Source organism: Vulpes vulpes, chromosome 3 (genome assembly GCF_048418805.1).
Source record: "Vulpes vulpes isolate BD-2025 chromosome 3, VulVul3, whole genome shotgun sequence".
Classification (NCBI taxonomy): domain Eukaryota; kingdom Metazoa; phylum Chordata; class Mammalia; order Carnivora; family Canidae; genus Vulpes; species Vulpes vulpes.
In genome coordinates, this window is record NC_132782.1 from 23,010,909 (window position 1) to 23,028,404 (window position 17,496).

General features: G+C 45.4%; 1 protein-coding gene across 1 annotated transcript in view; it reads right to left on the reverse strand.

The window, feature by feature from the left end:
• TTN (titin) overlaps window positions 1–17,496 on the reverse strand; it is a 274,354-nt gene that overhangs the window by 32,751 nt on the left and 224,107 nt on the right. Inside the window, exon 309 of the mRNA XM_072752064.1 lies at window positions 382–17,487. Coding sequence (XP_072608165.1) covers window positions 382–17,487 — 17,106 coding nt within the window. The remainder of the gene's footprint in view (window positions 1–381; window positions 17,488–17,496) is intronic.

Genomic DNA, 17,496 nt, shown 5'->3' on the forward strand with positions numbered 1-17,496 from the left:
GATGAACAGTTTTATAAGAAACTTCATACAATTTCTGCACACACACTCTATCTGCAGTCATATTCAGTTATACTTAAATTCAACTCCAGCTATGTAAATTTTTACATTTTTTAAAAATTAACAAAGAACTTTCTCTTAGAGATTTTGTGTCGTGCTATAGTATGAACTATCTGAGGTATGAACCAAAAGCCTTTAAAATTAAGTGAGATTTTTAGGTAATTCACACTCAGACACCATTTACCAGATGAGTCTTGTGTAAATAAATAATGACTTCAGCTCAAAAAAAAAAAAATAAAATTAAGTGAGAGTAATTAAAATGATACATAGTATTCTAGGAAAATTAATATGGATATATAGATGTTCTTTGTTCTTAGAACATACCTGTTATTTTTACTCCTTCCTTTGTTTCAGCTGGCACACCGACACCAAACTCATTCTCTCCAGAGACCCGGAAGTAGTAGATGGCCCCTTCTTGTAGGTTGGTGACTTTGTAGGAGAGGCGGTTACAGTTGTTGGTCACAGAGACCCACGATTTCTTACTGGCCTCACGTTTTTCTATGTGGTAATTCTTCACTGGAGCTCCACCGTCGTTTTCAGGAACATCCCAGGATAACACAGCAGATTCTTTGGTTATATCATGTACGGTAATATTGGCTGGAGGACCCGGAGAATCTAAAACTTTGACAACTAAGGTCAGTGAAGCAGCATTCAAAATATTCTGAATTGTGAGTGTATATTTTCCAGAATCATTTCGGTTGGCATTTTCAATAGTAAGTGACGTACGAGAGTCTGTGGAATCAATGTAAGCTCTGGTGCGGAGGTCAGTGTCTGGCTTGCTCCACGAGACGCTAGGCACTGGTCTTCCCCGGAAAGGTACGGTCATGGTAAATGAGGAACCGGCCTTGACAATCAAGGTCTTCTTCATTTCACTGTCAAGATCAAATACAGGTTCTTCTTCTCTTTCTTTTGCGATTTGGGGATCCGAGCTATCACTGGGATCACTAGCACCGATCTTATTGACAGATCTTACTCTGAAAACATATTCGGCTCCTGTAGTTAGTCCACCTATAGTATATTCTGTGCCTCTTAAGTTCTGAATAGCAGTTTCCCACTCAGTTTCATCAGATTTTTTGTATTCTACGGTGTATCCAGTTACTGGGGCCCCACCATCAAACAGGGGCTTAACCCAGCTGATAGTTATATTTGTCTTGCCCGAGTCCACGATCTTGGGTTTGGATGGAGGAGATGGCAAGAACACCGGGTCTTCTGCCCGAATCAAGGGAGAGGTTTCACTTGGAAGGCTCAGGCCAGCAGCGTTTTCCGCATAAACCCGGTACTCATATTCACACCCTTCCCGAAGTCCGGTTGATTTCACTCTCAGGTCATAAACTGGTTTTTTGTTTACCCGCACCCATCGTAGACCGTTTTTCTCTCGCCTCTCAATTATATAGCCAGAGATCTCACTGCCTCCATCACTCTCAGGTCTCGACCAGCAAAGGGTCATGAACTCTTTGGTCACAGATGTAATTTCCAAAGATGTGGGTGGACTTGGAACCGTAAATGGATTTAGTGCCTTTACCGCCGTGCTCTCCAGGGACTCACCAACACCATATTTATTAACACCTGTTACTCTAAAGATGTATTCATTGCCTTTGAGTAGCTTGGTTACTTTACAGGATGTTGTCCTTAACTCTCCTTCACATATCGTCCACGCGAGGCGGCTTGTTTCACGTTTTTCTACGATGTAATAGTCGATATCTGCACCACCATTTTCTTGGGGTGGTCCCCAGGAAAGGGAGCATTTCTCAGCCGTGAGGCCACTTATTTCAAGTGGTCCTGCAGGTGGGCCAGGCTTATCAAGTACCTTGCAATTAATTGCCATAGACCGAGTCCCTGCAACATTCTTCAGGGTTAGTACGTACTGCCCAGTGTCTCGTCGGACACAGTCCTTCACCGTTAGCACAGTGTTACAGTCTGTTGAGACAATTTCTGTTCTTGCTCTTTCTTCAATTTCGACCCCATCCTTGGCCCAGGAAATTACCGGCAGAGGTCGCCCTGCAATGTCCGCATTTATCTTCAGGACCTCTCCAGCTTTGACAACAATGACGTCTCGGAACTTGACATCCATCATAATTCTTGGAGCCTCGACATCGTCTTTCACTGTAATCGGCCCAGTGGATTCAGATGGCTCGCTGATGGAGTCAGCCGCATTCTTTGCAAAAACACGGAATTCGTAACGCTGGTCTTCAGTAAGTTCAGTCACTTCAAAGTATGTTTCTTGTACGTTAGTAAAATTGCACTTCAGCCACCGGCCATCCGGTAGCTCTCTACGTTCGATAATGTAGCCTGTGATCTTAGCTCCACCGTCATAATGTGGTTTGGACCACTTAAGCGACACCGATTTTCTTGTGATATTTGTGACTTCGGGTTGTCCGGGAGGATCACAAGGATCCCTTGCAGGGACCGGTTCACAGGATTTACTGCATTTACCGATTCCAGCGATGTTCTCGGCGTACACACGATACTCATACATCAGTCCTTCATCGAGGCCGGAGACTTTCATTTGCGTATCGGCGATGAGGATTTTATTTGCTTTGGACCAGAGAATGCTGCTTCTCTCTTTATATTCAAGGTGATAGCCAATTACTTGACTTCCTCCATCATTAACTGGCACTTGCCAGCTTACGATCATGGTCGATTTTGTGGCATGCACGACCTTAGGAGTACCAGGAGGGCCCGGGGGGCTGAATGGATACTCTGCAACAACAGGTGCAGACTCGCTGTAGGAGCTCCTGCCAAAGCGGTTTTCTGCACACACCCGGAACTGGTACTCACTTCCTGTGGTCAGACGAACTATTTTAATGGATGTTCTTGCCACTGCTTGTGAAACCACGTGCCATGTGGTAGAAGTGGTTTCTCTCTTTTCCACAATGTAATTGCTGATTTGGCAGCCGCCATCATATTCTGGAGGATTCCAAGAAATGGTTACATTGTCACAACTGACCTCATCGATGTGAACAGGTCCTGGAGGCCCTGGTTTGTCAAGGACGATCACAGTAATAGGAACGGTTATGGCCCCGGCACTGTTTGAAACACACAATTCATAAGTTCCGACATCTTCCCTTGAAGCTTCCTTAATGGAGAGTGACGTTACGGTCTTTGAAGAAGAGACGTTAACCCGTGTCGTTTCCTTAAGAATCTGACCGTCCTTCTTCCAGCTTACGGTCGCTTGAGGTCTTCCTTTAAATGGAACATCAATCTTCAGTTGGTCTCTAGCCTTTACATTGAAAGTATTGAAAGGAAGCTCAACTGAGGGCTTTATTTCAATGTCCCGTGCAATTACCGGCACTCCAAGTTGTCTCGGGTCACCTCTTCCTTTTTCATTCACTGCAGCTACCCTGAAGGTGTACTCTTCTCCTGCAGTTAGGCCAGATATAGTCGCCTCCAGAGTCTTAACTTGTGTGCAAGTGCTCCATTTTTCACTCCCTTTAGTCTGCATTTCAACTACATAACCAGTAATTTTGCTGCCACCGTCACTTTCTGGTTTCTCCCACTTAATTGTAGCTGTATTGCGGGTCACGTCGACAAGGGTCACTCTTCCGGGTGGGAGGGGTGGTTCAGAAACTTTAACGGGTTCAGTTGTTTCAGCTGGCAAACCAATCCCGTATTCGTTGGAAGCCAAGACTCGGAAGTAGTAAGAACATCCTTCTTGTAGATTTTCAATTTTAAATGTGTTCTTGGTGCAGTTGTTTGTAACCGTAGCATATGCTTTTCTTGTAGTTTCTCGTTTTTCGACAATGTAGTTTGTAATCTTCGCTCCACCATCGATAAGTGGTGGCTCCCAAGACAAGATCACCGAGTCTTTCTTTACTTCTCTCACATTCAAATTCACAGGGGCGCTTGGCGAGTCAAGAACTCTGACGTTAACGAAAGCTGTCTTAGAACCGCTGTTATTTTCTAGCGTCAGGTTATACCGACCGCTATCAAATCTGGTGACGTTATCAATGACTAACATTGTGTATGAGCTGGTCACCTCGATCTGGGCCCTCTCAGTGAGAATGCCTTCGGCCTTCTCCCACTTAACCTCAGGTTCCGGTCGACCTTTGATGGTGACAAATAAGCGTAAAGTAGCACTTGCCCGCAGAACGACTACCTTTCTCAGGTCAGCATCGAGTTCTATTTCTGGTGGCTCCAGCCTCTCTTTCGCCACAACTGAGCCAGGTATAGTTGCAGGTTCACCCACACCTTCAGAATTGATGGCACAGATACGGAAGTTATACTCCGTGTTCTCTTTAAGCTTGGTCACTGTGAATTGCTTTCCTTGTAATCCTGTTGGTGGAGTGCAAGTTGTCCATTCATCCGCAGAAGCTTCTTTGACCTCAACGACATAGCCCTTAACGGGGGCACCGCCATCATAAATCGGCTTACTCCACGCCAGGGAGACAGAAGATCTGGAAGTATCCGTCACTTTTGGATTACTTGGTGGACCTGGTGGATACAGAGCATCACAGGCACGGTAGAAAACAGATGGCTCGCTTGGTTCACCCACGCCAGCTGCGTTTTCGGCAGCAACTCTGAACTCGTAGGAATGACCTTCGGTAAGGCCAGTTACCCTGAACCGGAGATCTGTTAGAGTTTTCTTGTTGCACTTGGTCCATCTAATGCCTTCCTTATCTCGTTTTTCAAGAATGTAGCCCTCAATTTCGGCACCTCCGTCATCCACTGGACGTGCCCATGTTACCACCATAGAATCTTTGGTGATTGCTGAGGCTTCGGGTGGTGAAGGGGGACCTGGTGGTTTATAAGGATTACGGGCTATCACAGGCTCGGATTCCAAGGGCTCTCCAATTCCGTATTTATTGACAGCCATGACGCGGAAAATGTACTCATTACCAGGAAGCAGTTTAGTGACTTTGTAGTTGAGAGCCTGGACCTCAGTGGAAACCTGGGTCCAGGAGAGTCTGCTTGTTTCTCTCTTTTCAATGATGTAATGTGAGATATTAGCACCACCGTCCTGTAAAGGCGGGTTCCACGCCAGGTAACATTTCTCAGCAGTAACTCCAGAAACTTTCAGAGGTCCTTCTGGGGGCCCTGGCCTGTCAAGTACCTTTACAGTGATTGGTATGGACTTTGTACCACCAACGTTGCTGAGTTTCAGAATATACTGTCCTCCATCAGTACGTATACAGTCCTTGACAACAAGAGTGGTTTTCTGAATAGTAGATTTAATTTCCATCCTCGCAGCTGTTTCTTCAAGCTCTTTTCCATCTTTTGACCAAACGATATCGGGTATGGGCTTGCCGCGGATGTCAGCTTCAAGGACAAAAGTCTCTCCTGCGTGAACAACGATTACGTCTTTATATTTGGGATCCAGTGAGGCGTTCGGTGCATCAATTTCATCTCTTGCAGTGATGGCACCAGTGCTTTCAGACGGTTCACTAAAGTTGCCAGCTGCATTTCTTGCAATTACTCTAAATTCATATCTCTGGTCTTCTACAAGTCCACTCACTGTAAATTCAGTCTCTAACACGTTGGTGAAGCTGGCTTTCATCCAGCGGCCATCAGGTAGATCCTTCTTTTCTACGATATAACCTGTTATTTTGCTACCACCATCATAAGCAGGTTTCTTCCATTTCAGTGTGACATTGTTCCTTGTGATAACAATGGCTTCAGGGCGGCCAGGTGGGTCACATGGATCACGAGCGACAAAGCATTCTGACACTTTGCTAGGCTTGCCGATGCCAACGATATTTTCAGCAGAAACTTTGAACTCATACTCAAGTCCTTCATCAAGTCCGGTTGTTTTGAATTTGGTGTCTTGAATGGGAATCTTATTTAATTTGACCCATAAAATGCTGTTCTTTTCTTTCTGTTCAAGATGGTAGCCGATAACTTTGCTCCCACCATCGTTAACTGGCTCATGCCACTGCACAATCATTTGATCTTTTGAAATTGATGTCACAAAAGGAGTTCCAGGTGGTCCAGGTTCTTTAAATGGATATTGTACAACAACTGGTTTAGAATCGAGAGGGGCACTCTTTCCATACCTGTTTTCTGCAAAAATTCTGAACTGGTACTCTGTGCCTGTTTTCAGTTTGGTTACTTTAATCGTTGTTCTCGCAACTGTTGCTGATACCATCTGCCAAGTGGTGGTAGTTGTATCTCGCTTCTCTACAATGTAGTTGCTTATTTGGCAGCCACCAGTATAGGCTGGAGGTTCCCAAGATATGACCACAAAGTCTGCGCTAACTTCATCGAACCGAACTGGTCCAGTTGGAGGTCCGGGCTTTTCCAAAACAATAATGCTGAGATTTTCTGTTGCGGTACCTGCACTATTTGTTGCTGTTATAGTGTATTTTCCAAAGTCATCTTTGTTACTTTCTTTAATGTGCAAAATAGTTGAAGTAGCTGTTTCCTCAACATTTACTCTTGTTGTTTGTTTAAGAGGCTCACCATCTTTGACCCATGAAATTTCAGGTCTTGGTCGGCCGATAACTGGGATTTCGATTTTAAGATCTTCTCCAGCCTGGACGGTATATGTGTTAAATGGCAACTTAAAACTAGGCTGTATGGTCAAGTCCTTGGCTATGACAGGAACACCGAGCACTCTTGGATCGCTTTTCCCTTTCTCGTTATAAGCCTTGACACGGAACTGATATTCTTGTCCAGAACTCAAACCAGTAATGACTGCACTACAGACTTTGGATTCGGCAACAGTACTCCATTTTTCGGTTCCTTTGGGCTGCATTTCAACAACATAACCCAAGACTCTGCTACCACCATCATGTTCAGGTTTCTCCCACATCAGCGATGCACTGGTCTGGGACACATCCGTGAGTGTCACTTTTCCTGGCGGGGAAGGAGGTTCAGCAGCTTTCACAGCATCAACAGTTTCCACTGGAATACCAACTCCAAATTCATTTTCAGCCATGACTCTAAAGTAATAAATGGCTCCCTCTGTAAGATTCTCAACTTTAAAGCTTGTTTTACCGCATTTACTACTCACATTAGCATATGCTTTTCTGGTTGACTCACGTTTGTCAATAACATAGTTCTTCACCTTTGCACCCCCATCAATGATGGGTGGTTCCCATACCAGAAGGACAGAATCCTTTTTAACCTCTTTGACTGTCAAATTCTGTGGAGGTCCTGGGGTGTCCAGAACTTTCACAGTCACAAAAGCGGATTTAGATCCACTGCTGTTTTCCAGCTTGAGAATGTATTTTCCGGCATCATTTCTATCACAGTTGTCTATTGATAGTTGGGTATAGTTTACCCCCTTTTCAATTTGGACCTTATCTGTGAATTCACCTTCCTCTCGAGACCAAGTGATCTCTGGTGTTGGGCGACCCTTGAATGGAATGTGAATTCTGGCCGACCCACCAGCTCTGACAACTATTCCTTTCCTTAATTCAGAGTCAAGGTCAAGTTCAGGTGCTTCAAGTTTATCTTCTGGTTTCACAGTACCAGGAACCGACGTAGCCTCACCTAAGCCAACTTTATTGAGGGCAGAGACTCGTATTTTATATTCTTGGTGCTCAATGAGTTTTGAAATTTCAAATCGAGTGGCTCTCAGGCCAGTCTGTGGAGTAACTATTTGCCATTCTTCTTCGTCTGCTTTACAGAGTTCTACTACGTAGCCTATGATCTCACTGCCACCATCATAGATGGGCTTACCCCAAGCGAGTGTAATTGAATTTTTAGTGGTGTCCACAATGTGTGCGTTGGTGGGTGGGCCAGGTTTGAATATAGGATCGCAAGCCTTATAATAAACTGTAGCTGGACTTGGTTCTCCAACTCCAGCAGCATTTTCTGCAGAGACTCTGAATTCGTATTCATGATCTTCTGTTAATCCTGTTACCCTCAGACGCAAATCTGTAATGCGGCGTTTACTACATTTTATCCACCTGATGCCACTTCTGTCTCTCTTCTCTACAATGTAGCCGATAATCTCACTTCCACCGTCACTATCTGGACGGTTCCAACAGACAGTCATGGAGTCCTTGGCAATGTTGGTGACTTCCAAGCTTTTTGGTGGTCCGGGAGGCACAAACGGATTTTTCATCAGTACTGGTGCAGATTCCAAAGGCTCCCCAACACCGTATTTGTTGACAGCCATTATGCGGAAAATATATTCATTCCCTTCTAAGAGTTTGGTAATTTTCAGAGAATTGGTCACAACTTCTGAAGCAACCACAGTCCAGGCAAGTCGACTTGTTTCTCTCTTTTCAACGACATAGTGAGAAATGTCACTGCCACCATCTTGAAGTGGTGGAGACCATGTCAAAGAGCATTTTTCAGAAGTGACTCCAGTAACCTGGACCGGCCCTTCTGGAGGTCCTGGTCTGTCCAATACTTTTACATTTACTGGGAAAGACTTAGAACCTGCAACATTGGAAGCTCTTAAAATATACTGTCCACCATCAATTCTAATGGCATCCTTTACAATAAGTAAAGCCTTAAAATCTGTGTTCTTTATCTCACATCTGGCAGATTCTTCAATTTCCTTATCTCCTCGTAACCACTCAATGGTAGGAAGGGGCTTTCCGTGGACATCAGCCTCAAGCCTGAATGTTTCTCCAGCATTCACCACAATTGTGTCTCTGAATTTTGGATCCATTGAAATTCTTGGAAGTTCAACCTCATCCCTGGCAGTTATTGGTCCAGTACTGTCAGAGGGTTTACTTATTACACCAGCTGCATTCTTCGCAATGACTCTAAACTCATATCTTTGATCTTCAGTAAGGCCTGACACGGTAAATTGAGTCTCGATGACATTTGTGAAGCTGGCTTTCATCCAGCGACCCTCAGGCAAATCACGCTTCTCTATGATGTAACCTGTAATCATACTTCCGCCATCATATTCAGGTTTGGTCCACTGTAAAGTGATTTCATTTCTTTTAACCATTATTGCTTCTGGGGTTCCTGGCGGGTCACAGGGATCTCTGGCTACGTAGCATTCGGAATTCTTGCTTGCTTTACCTACTCCAACAATATTTTCAGCATAAACTCTGAACTCATATTCAATGCCCTCTTCAAGATTGAGTGCTTTAAACTGAGTGTCATGAATAATAGTTTTGTTGACTTTTGTCCACAAAATGCTATTTCTTTCCTTCCTCTCAAGGTGGTAACCTATGACGGGGCTTCCGCCGTTATTGATTGGTTCATGCCACTGAACGACCATGGCGTCTTTGGAAATGGCTGTGACAAATGGTGTGCCTGGAGGGCCTGGTTCTTTGTAGGGATATTGAGCTACAATTGGCTCTGACTCCAGGGCAAAGCTTTGTCCGTATCTGTTTTCAGCAAATATTCTGAATTGGTATTCTGTACCAGTTTTCAGTTTGGTCACTTTGAGTGTGGTTCTGGCGACAGTAGCAGAAACCGTGTCCCATACCGTGGTGGTTGTGTCTCTTTTCTGAACAATGTAGTTGGTGATTTGGCAGCCCCCTGTGTATGTTGGGGGGCTCCAAGATATTGTAATACTTTCAGCACTGACTTCATCAAATTTAACAGGTCCTTTTGGAGGATCAGGTTTATCTAGAGTTATAACTTCAATGGATGCTGTTTTCTGACCCACAACATTAGCAACTGTGATTCCATAGTGTCCACCGTCATCCTTATGCGTTTCTTTAATGCTGAGTACGGTGAGGTCAGGGGAATCAGTAACGTTGACTCTTGTGGTCTGCTTCAGTGGAAGACCATCTTTAGTCCAGGTAATGGTTGGCTTAGGACGTCCAGAAATTGGCACTTCTATTTTCAAATCTTGGCCAACCTGTACACTGTAGTTGCTGAATGCAGGTCTCACATCTGGCTCGATGACCAGATCTTTCGCAACTACTGGAACAGCAAGGGACCTGGGGTCACTTCTTCCCTTTTCATTTACGGCCACAACTCTAAAGAGGTATTCTTCTCCCTGAGTCAGGTTAGTAATTACCGCTTCGAGGGACTTGACTCGAGCACACTCTGACCATTTCTCGCTGTGCTTAGCTTGCATTTCCACAATATACTGAATGATTTTACTGCCACCATCATGTTCGGGCTTTGTCCAACTCAAGGAAACACTGTTTCTGGTGACATCATCCACAGTTATTTTTCCTGGAGGTTGTGGGACTTCTGCAACCTTAATAGGATCAGCAGTGTGGGCAGGAAGGCCAATACCGTACTCGTTCTCAGCTGTGACTCTGAAGTAATAACTGCAGCCTTCCTGGAGTTGTTCAATCTTCCAAGAATTCTTATGGCAGTTTGTTACAACTGCAGCATATGATTTTCTTGTGGCCTCACGTTTCTCAACAATGTAATTTTTAATCTTGGATCCCCCATCCAGCAGAGGCGGTTCCCATGTAATTGATACTGAGTCTTTAGTGATTTCTGTGACTTTCAGGTTAACAGGTGGACTTGGTGTGTCCAGGACTCTCACAGTAACAAAGGCAGACTTTGTTCCACTGCTGTTTTCTAATGTGAGAGTGTATTTTCCACTATCGTATCGGTTGACATTGTCAAGAACGAGAGAGGTGAAACTGCTAGTGACATCAATTATAGCTGCATCTCGGATTTCACCATCCATCTTCCCCCATTTAACTTCTGGTGTAGGACGACCTTTAATGGGAACAAATAGCCTTAAGGAGCCACCTGCCCTTATGTTTATAATTTTCCTTAGTTCTAGGTCAAGTTCAATGTCTGGTGCTTCTAATTTTTCTTCAACTATAACAGGTCCTGGGACATCCGCATGTTCTCCAACTCCAGCTTTATTGACAGCACAGATACGGAAATTGTACTCATGCTTCTCCAATAGCTTTTCTACTTCTATATTTGTTTTATTGATTCCGGTTGGTGGAGTGCACATGGTCCATTCGCCAACACTCACATCACATTTTTCGACAATGTAGCCTTGGATTTCACAGCCACCGTCATATATTGGTTTGCTCCAAGAAAGGAAGACAGAAGATCTGGTAATATCTATGACTTTGGGATTGTTTGGAGGTCCTGGTTTATAAATAGGATCACAAGCCTTTTGGTAAGCAGAAGGTAGGCTTGGTTCACTAAGTCCAGCAGCATTCTCGGCTGAGACTCTGAACTCATAATTGTGATTTTCTATGAGTCCAGTTACTCTCAAGCGCAATTCCCCAATCAGGCGTTTGTGGCATCTTGTCCATCGAATGCCTTCCTTATCCCGTTTTTCAAGAACATATCCAAGAATTTCACTGCCACCATCAGATGCTGGTCTTTCCCATACAACAACCATTGAGTCCTTGGTCACTGTTGTGATTTCTGGAGCCTTTGGTGCATCTGGCACTACAAACGGATTCTTGGCAATTACTGGCTCAGATTCAAGCGGTTCACCAACACCATATTTGTTTACAGCCATTATACGGAAGATATATTCATTGCCTTCGAGAAGCTTAGTAACCTTGTAGCTGAGAGTCTGCACATTGGCATCAACCAGAGTCCAAACTAAGCGGCTGGTTTCTCTCCTTTCCACAATATAATTTATGATGTCACTCCCACCATCCTGTAGTGGGGGTTTCCAAGCTAGTGTGCATTTTTCCGCTGTCACTCCTGATACCACAACAGGTCCTTCAGGTGGCCCTGGTCTATCGAGGACCTTGACATTTACGGTAACTGATCTCTCCCCTGCGACATTTTTGGCCTTCAGTATGTAATTGCCACTGTCAACGCGTACTGCATCCTTTACGCTGAGACTGGTGGCAAAGTCCGTGCTCTTTATTTCTAATCGAGCTGTATTTGAAAGCTCCTGATCACCTTTTACCCACTGAGTGGTCGGTATCGGTTTGCCGTGAATATCTGCGTCAATCTTGAATGACTCACCAGCGTGAACCACAATTGTGTCTTTGTATTTTGGATCCATACTTATTCGTGGTGGATCTACCTCGTCTCTTGCTGTTATTGCTCCCGTGCTTTCTGAAGGCTCACTAAACACTCCTGCAGCATTTCGAGCTATCACCCGGAACTCATATCTCTGATCTTCAACTAGGCCAGTTACTTCAAACTGAGTGTCAATGACGTTCGTGAAACTGGCTTTCATCCAGCGGCCGTCAGGCAATTCTTTCTTCTCTACAATGTAGCCGGTGATCTTGCTTCCACCATCATAAGTGGGTTTCTTCCACTGGAGCGTCACAGAGTTTCGTGTGACAATAATTGCCTCTGGCCGTCCAGGCGGATCGCATGGGTCACGCGCCATGTAGCACTCTGACACCTTACTTGGCTTGCCGATGCCCACGATGTTCTCTGCAGAGACTCTAAATTCATATTCAATGCCTTCATCGAGGCCAGTGGTCTTAAACTTGGTTTGAGAAATGGGCGTTTTATTCAACTTCACCCAGAGGATACTATTTCTTTCCTTGCGCTCTAGATGATAGCCGATGACTCTGCTACCTCCGTCACTAACTGGCTCATTCCACTGTACTTCCATGCTGTCCTTGGAGAAGAGCGTTACAAATGGCGTGCCAGGAGGGCCAGGGACTTTGAATGGATACTGGGCTATGACAGGCTCCGAATTCAGGTATGTGCTCTTTCCGTATCTGTTTTCAGCTGCGATCCTAAACTGGTATTCACATCCGGTCTTTAATCTACAGGCCTTGATTGTTGTCCTTGCAACAGTAGCTGATACAATTTGCCAGGTGGTTGTGGAAGTGTCCCGTTTTTCTACGATGTAATTATTGATAGAACTCCCGCCGTCGTACTTAGGGGGGCCCCAGGAAAGAGTAATACTGTCAGCTGTCACTTCATCCATTTTAACGGGTCCTGTTGGAGGCCCTGGTTTGTCAAGAACAATAACATTAAGGGTTTCGGTAGCTTCACCAGCCGAGTTAGTCAGTTTAACTGTGTAATGTCCAACATCTTCTCGGCAGGCTTCCTTTATTGTCAGTAGTGAATTATTTTCTGTGCTCTCCGCATTTACTCTAGTGGTCTGCTTCAGTGGCACGTCGTCTTTATGCCAGGTTACAGCAGGTGTAGGGCGTCCAATGAACGGAACGTCAACTTTTAGGTCTTCACCGGCCAGTACAGTGAAAGTGGTGAACAGGAGTTTGAAGGCTGGTGGGATGACAAGGTCTTTGGCAATTACTGGCACGCTCAGTTGCCTGGGATCGCTGATGCCCTTTTCGTTCTGAGCGGACACACGGAAAGAGTATTCTTCACCCTGAATTAATCCGGTTATGGTGGCTTCGGTGACTTTGACTGTGGCACATGTGGCCCACTTGTCGCTACCTTTGCTCTGCATCTCCACAATGTAGCCTAGAATTCGACTGCCTCCGTCGTGCTCTGGTTTTTCCCAAGAGAGTGACACGCTGTTTCTGGTGACATCCACCAAAGTTATTTTTCCTGGTGGAAGGGGTCGTTCTGAGGCTTTCACAGATTCTGCAGTTTCGGCAGGCAGCCCGATGCCATATTCGTTCTCAGCAAGAACCCTGAAATAGTAACTGCACCCTTCCTGAAGCTGGTCTACCTTCCAGGAAGTCTTGTGGCAATTTGTTGCAACAGTTGAATATGCTTTTCTGGTTGATTCCCTCTTTTCAACGATATAGTTCTTTATTTTCGAACCGCCATCAAGGAGAGGAGGCTCCCACGTCAACGTGACAGATGTCTTAGTGACCTCCTTCACCTTGAGGTCCTGCGGGGGGCCTGGGGTGTCTAGGACTCTAACATTGACAAACGCAGACTTGCTGCCCGAGCTGTTTTCTACCGTGAGTATGTATTTGCCGCTGTCGAATCTGTTTACGTTTCCGACGATGAGCAGCGTGTAAGAGCTCGTGGATTCGATGCTGGCTTTATCTAAGGACTCTCCGTGTTCCCGGGTCCACTTCACCTCAGGGGCTGGCCTGCCTTTGATGGGGACAAACAGTCTCAGGGTGCAACAAGCTCTTATGGTGACAACTTTGCGCAGGTCAGCGTCCAGCTCAATCTCTGGAGGCAGCATCCTCTCTTCAGCCTTCGGGGTCCCAGGAACCAGCGCAGGCTCTCCCATCCCTTCGGAGTTCATGGCATAGATGCGGATTTTATATTCCTGATTCTCTACGAGGTTGGTGATGGTGTAAGAAGTTGCCTTGAGCCCAGCTGGTGGAGTGACAATCTGCCACTCATCTTCTTCGGGCCGGGCAATCTCGACAATGTACCCAGTGATTTCTGAGCCACCATCGTAGATCGGTTTATTCCAAGCAATTGAAATGGATGATCTGCTTGTATCTAGAACGCGTGGGTTCCCTGGTGGGCCGGGTTTAAACACAGCGTCACAAGCTTTATAAAACGGACTCGTGGAACTCGGTGCGCTAATTCCAGCGGCGTTTTCAGCCATGATCCTGAACTCATACTCATGCCCTTCTGTTAGTCCAGACACCTTGTATCTCAAATCAGTAAGAGTTTTTTTGTTGCATTTCACCCAGCGTTGCCCAGCTTTATCACGCCGTTCTACGATATAATTGATGATTTCACTTCCACCGTCGGAGTCAGGATGTCCCCAGCAGACAACCATCGAGTCTTTAGTGATGGCTGTAACTTCGGGGTTTTTGGGTGGATCAGGGGGTCTGAACGGATTTACCGCAAGCACAGGCTCTGATTCCAGCGGCTCTCCAACTCCGTATTTATTTACAGCCATGACACGGAATATGTATTCATTGCCTTTCAAAAGCTTAGTGACCTTCAGCTTTGTCACTTGGACTTCTGAGGCGACATTTGTCCACGCCAATCTGCTGGTCTCACGTTTCTGAACTATGTAATGTTCAATCTTGGCACCTCCGTCGTCCAGTGGAGGCAACCACGACAGTACACATTTTTCTGCTGTCACTTCAGATACAGCTAAAGGTCCTTCAGGTGGGCCTGGTCTATCGAGAACTCTGACGTTGAAAATGTGTTTAGCAAACCCACCAGGATTAGTTGCTGTAAGGATATACGCGCCGCTGTCCCTTCTTGTTGAATCTTTGTTTATCAGATAAGTAGAGAAATCTGCAATTCTTATTTCTAGCTTTGCTGTGCCTTCAAGCTCCTTTCCATCTTTGGTCCATTCCATCGTTGGAAGTGGGCGACCTGAAACGTCAGCTTCTAGCTTGAATGCTTCTCCTGCTTTTAATATTATTGTGTCTTTAAACTTAACGTCCACCATTATCTTTGGTGCTTCGATGTCATCCCTGCACGTGATAGCATCTGATGGCTCAGACGGTGGACTAACAGCACCAGCAGCGTTTTTGGCAATCACTCGGAATTCGTAGGCAGCATCTTCTGTTAGGCCGCTGACTGTAAACTCATTCTCCAGAATATTGCTGAAGTTGGCCTTTAGCCACCGTCCATTGGGAAGGTCTCTCTTTTCAACTATATAACTGGTAATTTTAAAGCCTCCAGTGTATTCAGGCTTAGCCCATTTAAGTGTCACTGTGTGTCTAGTAATATTCAGAGGAACCGGTTTCCCAGGTGGGTCAATGGGATCTAAAGCAAGCATAGGTTCAGATGGCTTGCTTGGCTTGCTTTTGCCTGCCAGGTTTTCTGCAATCACTCGGAATTCATAAGCAATACCATCTGTAAGTCCACTAGATTTGAAAATGTTGCCTGGCACCAATGCTTTGCTCACGGTCTGCCAGAGAATACCATTTCGTTCTTTTCTTTCAATGTGATATCCTAAAATGGGGCTTCCACCATCAGAAAGAGGCTCATGCCAGCTTATTGTCATAGAATCTTTGGTAACTGCAGTCACCTGAGGGGTCCCAGGAGGCCCAGGAACCTTAAATGGATAGTTGGCAACTATAGGTGCTGATGTGATGCCTGGTCCAACTCCGTATCTGTTTTGTGCTTTTACCCGGAATTGATACTCCACTCCAGTAGTGAGGCGAGTGGCTTTATAGGTAGTGCGTATGACGGTGGTTGCTAGTTCAACCCACGTAGTGCTGTCGGTCTGTCGCATTTCTACTATGTAGTTGCTTATGGGTACACCTCCGTCGTTCTCGGGCGGGTCCCAAGAGAAGGTTACAAAATCAGATGAAACTTCATCGAATCGGATTGGTCCAGTGGGTGGCCCTGGGATATCGTGGACTTGAATGGTGATGACATCACCAACCTCTCCTACAATGTTCCTTGCTGTCAATGGATAGGGCCCACTATCACTTCTTACACACTCGTTGATATTTAAGATGGTTGAAGTTGCTGTATTTTCAAAATTAACTCTCTGTGTCTGTTTAAGAATCTGGTCTCCTTTTTTCCACGTGACTGTGGGCTTTGGCCGACCAAGCACTGGAATTTCAACTTTGATGTTGTCACCAGCTTTGGCAATGACCAATTTCTGATAAATGCCACGCAGATCCAATTCTGGAAGCATTGTCTGCTCCTTGACAATGACAGGTCTGCTTTCTCTAGGGGCACTTCTTCCTGCACTGTTCACAGCCATCACTTGGAAGGTATATTCCTCTCCTTCTGTTAGATTCTTCACCACACATTCTAGCCCTTTCACGGTTGTGATGTGAGTCCACTGGTCAGAGCCCTTTCTCTGGGCTTCAATTACATAGCCAGTGATCTTACTGCCACCATCGTGCTTTGGTTTAGGCCACGCCAGGCTGACTGTGCTCTTAGTTATGTCCATAATGTTCAGACTATCTGGTGGTGATGGTGCCTCAGAGGCTTTCACGGGTTCTGTTGTTTCTGCTGGCTCACCAATTCCATATTCGTTTTCTGCCATCACTCTGAAGAAGTATTCACAACCTTCGGACAAGCCAGTAACCTTATATGTGCATTTGTGGCACTTCGTGCTGACTGTGGAGTAAGATTTCCGTGTTGCTTCTCGTTTCTCCACGATGTAGTTTGTTATACGTGAGCCCCCATCTATCAGAGGAAGGTCCCAGTGCAGGGTGACACTGTCCTTTGTGATGTCAGTAGGCCTCAGGTTAAGGACAGGTCCTGGGGTATCCAAGACTCTGACATTAACAAAGCCACTTTTCTTCCCAGCAGCGTTTTCGATGGTCATGACAAATTTACCAGTGTCATATCTGTTACATTCTGGTATAATGAGAAGAGTAAATGATTCCGTATTCTCAATGTTAGCTCGGTTTTTCAGGTTGATGTCGTCTTTGGTCCACGTCACTTCAGGAGCAGGACGACCTTTAATTGGCACGAATATTCTAATACTGAGTCCTGCTCTAACAACGAGTGTTCTTCGAAGCTCAGCATCTAGTTCAAAATCAGGAGCCATTTCCCGTTCGACAATTTCAACGTCGGGAATCACTGCTGGCTCCCCGATCCCTGCATCGTTGATGGCTCTGATTCTAAAATTATATTTTTCTTTGGTCTGCAGATCAGGGACAACAAATTGAGTGATTCGGAGAGCAGTTCCTGTTGTATCTTTTATCCAGGCCTCATCTCCTACTTTTTGATGCTCTACAACATAGCCGGTGATTTCAAGTCCTCCGTCATAATGAGGCTTGCCCCATGCTAAAGAAGCAGACTTTTTGGTAGTGTCGGTGACACGTGCATTTGAAGGTGGGCCTGGGGGATCTGAAACAG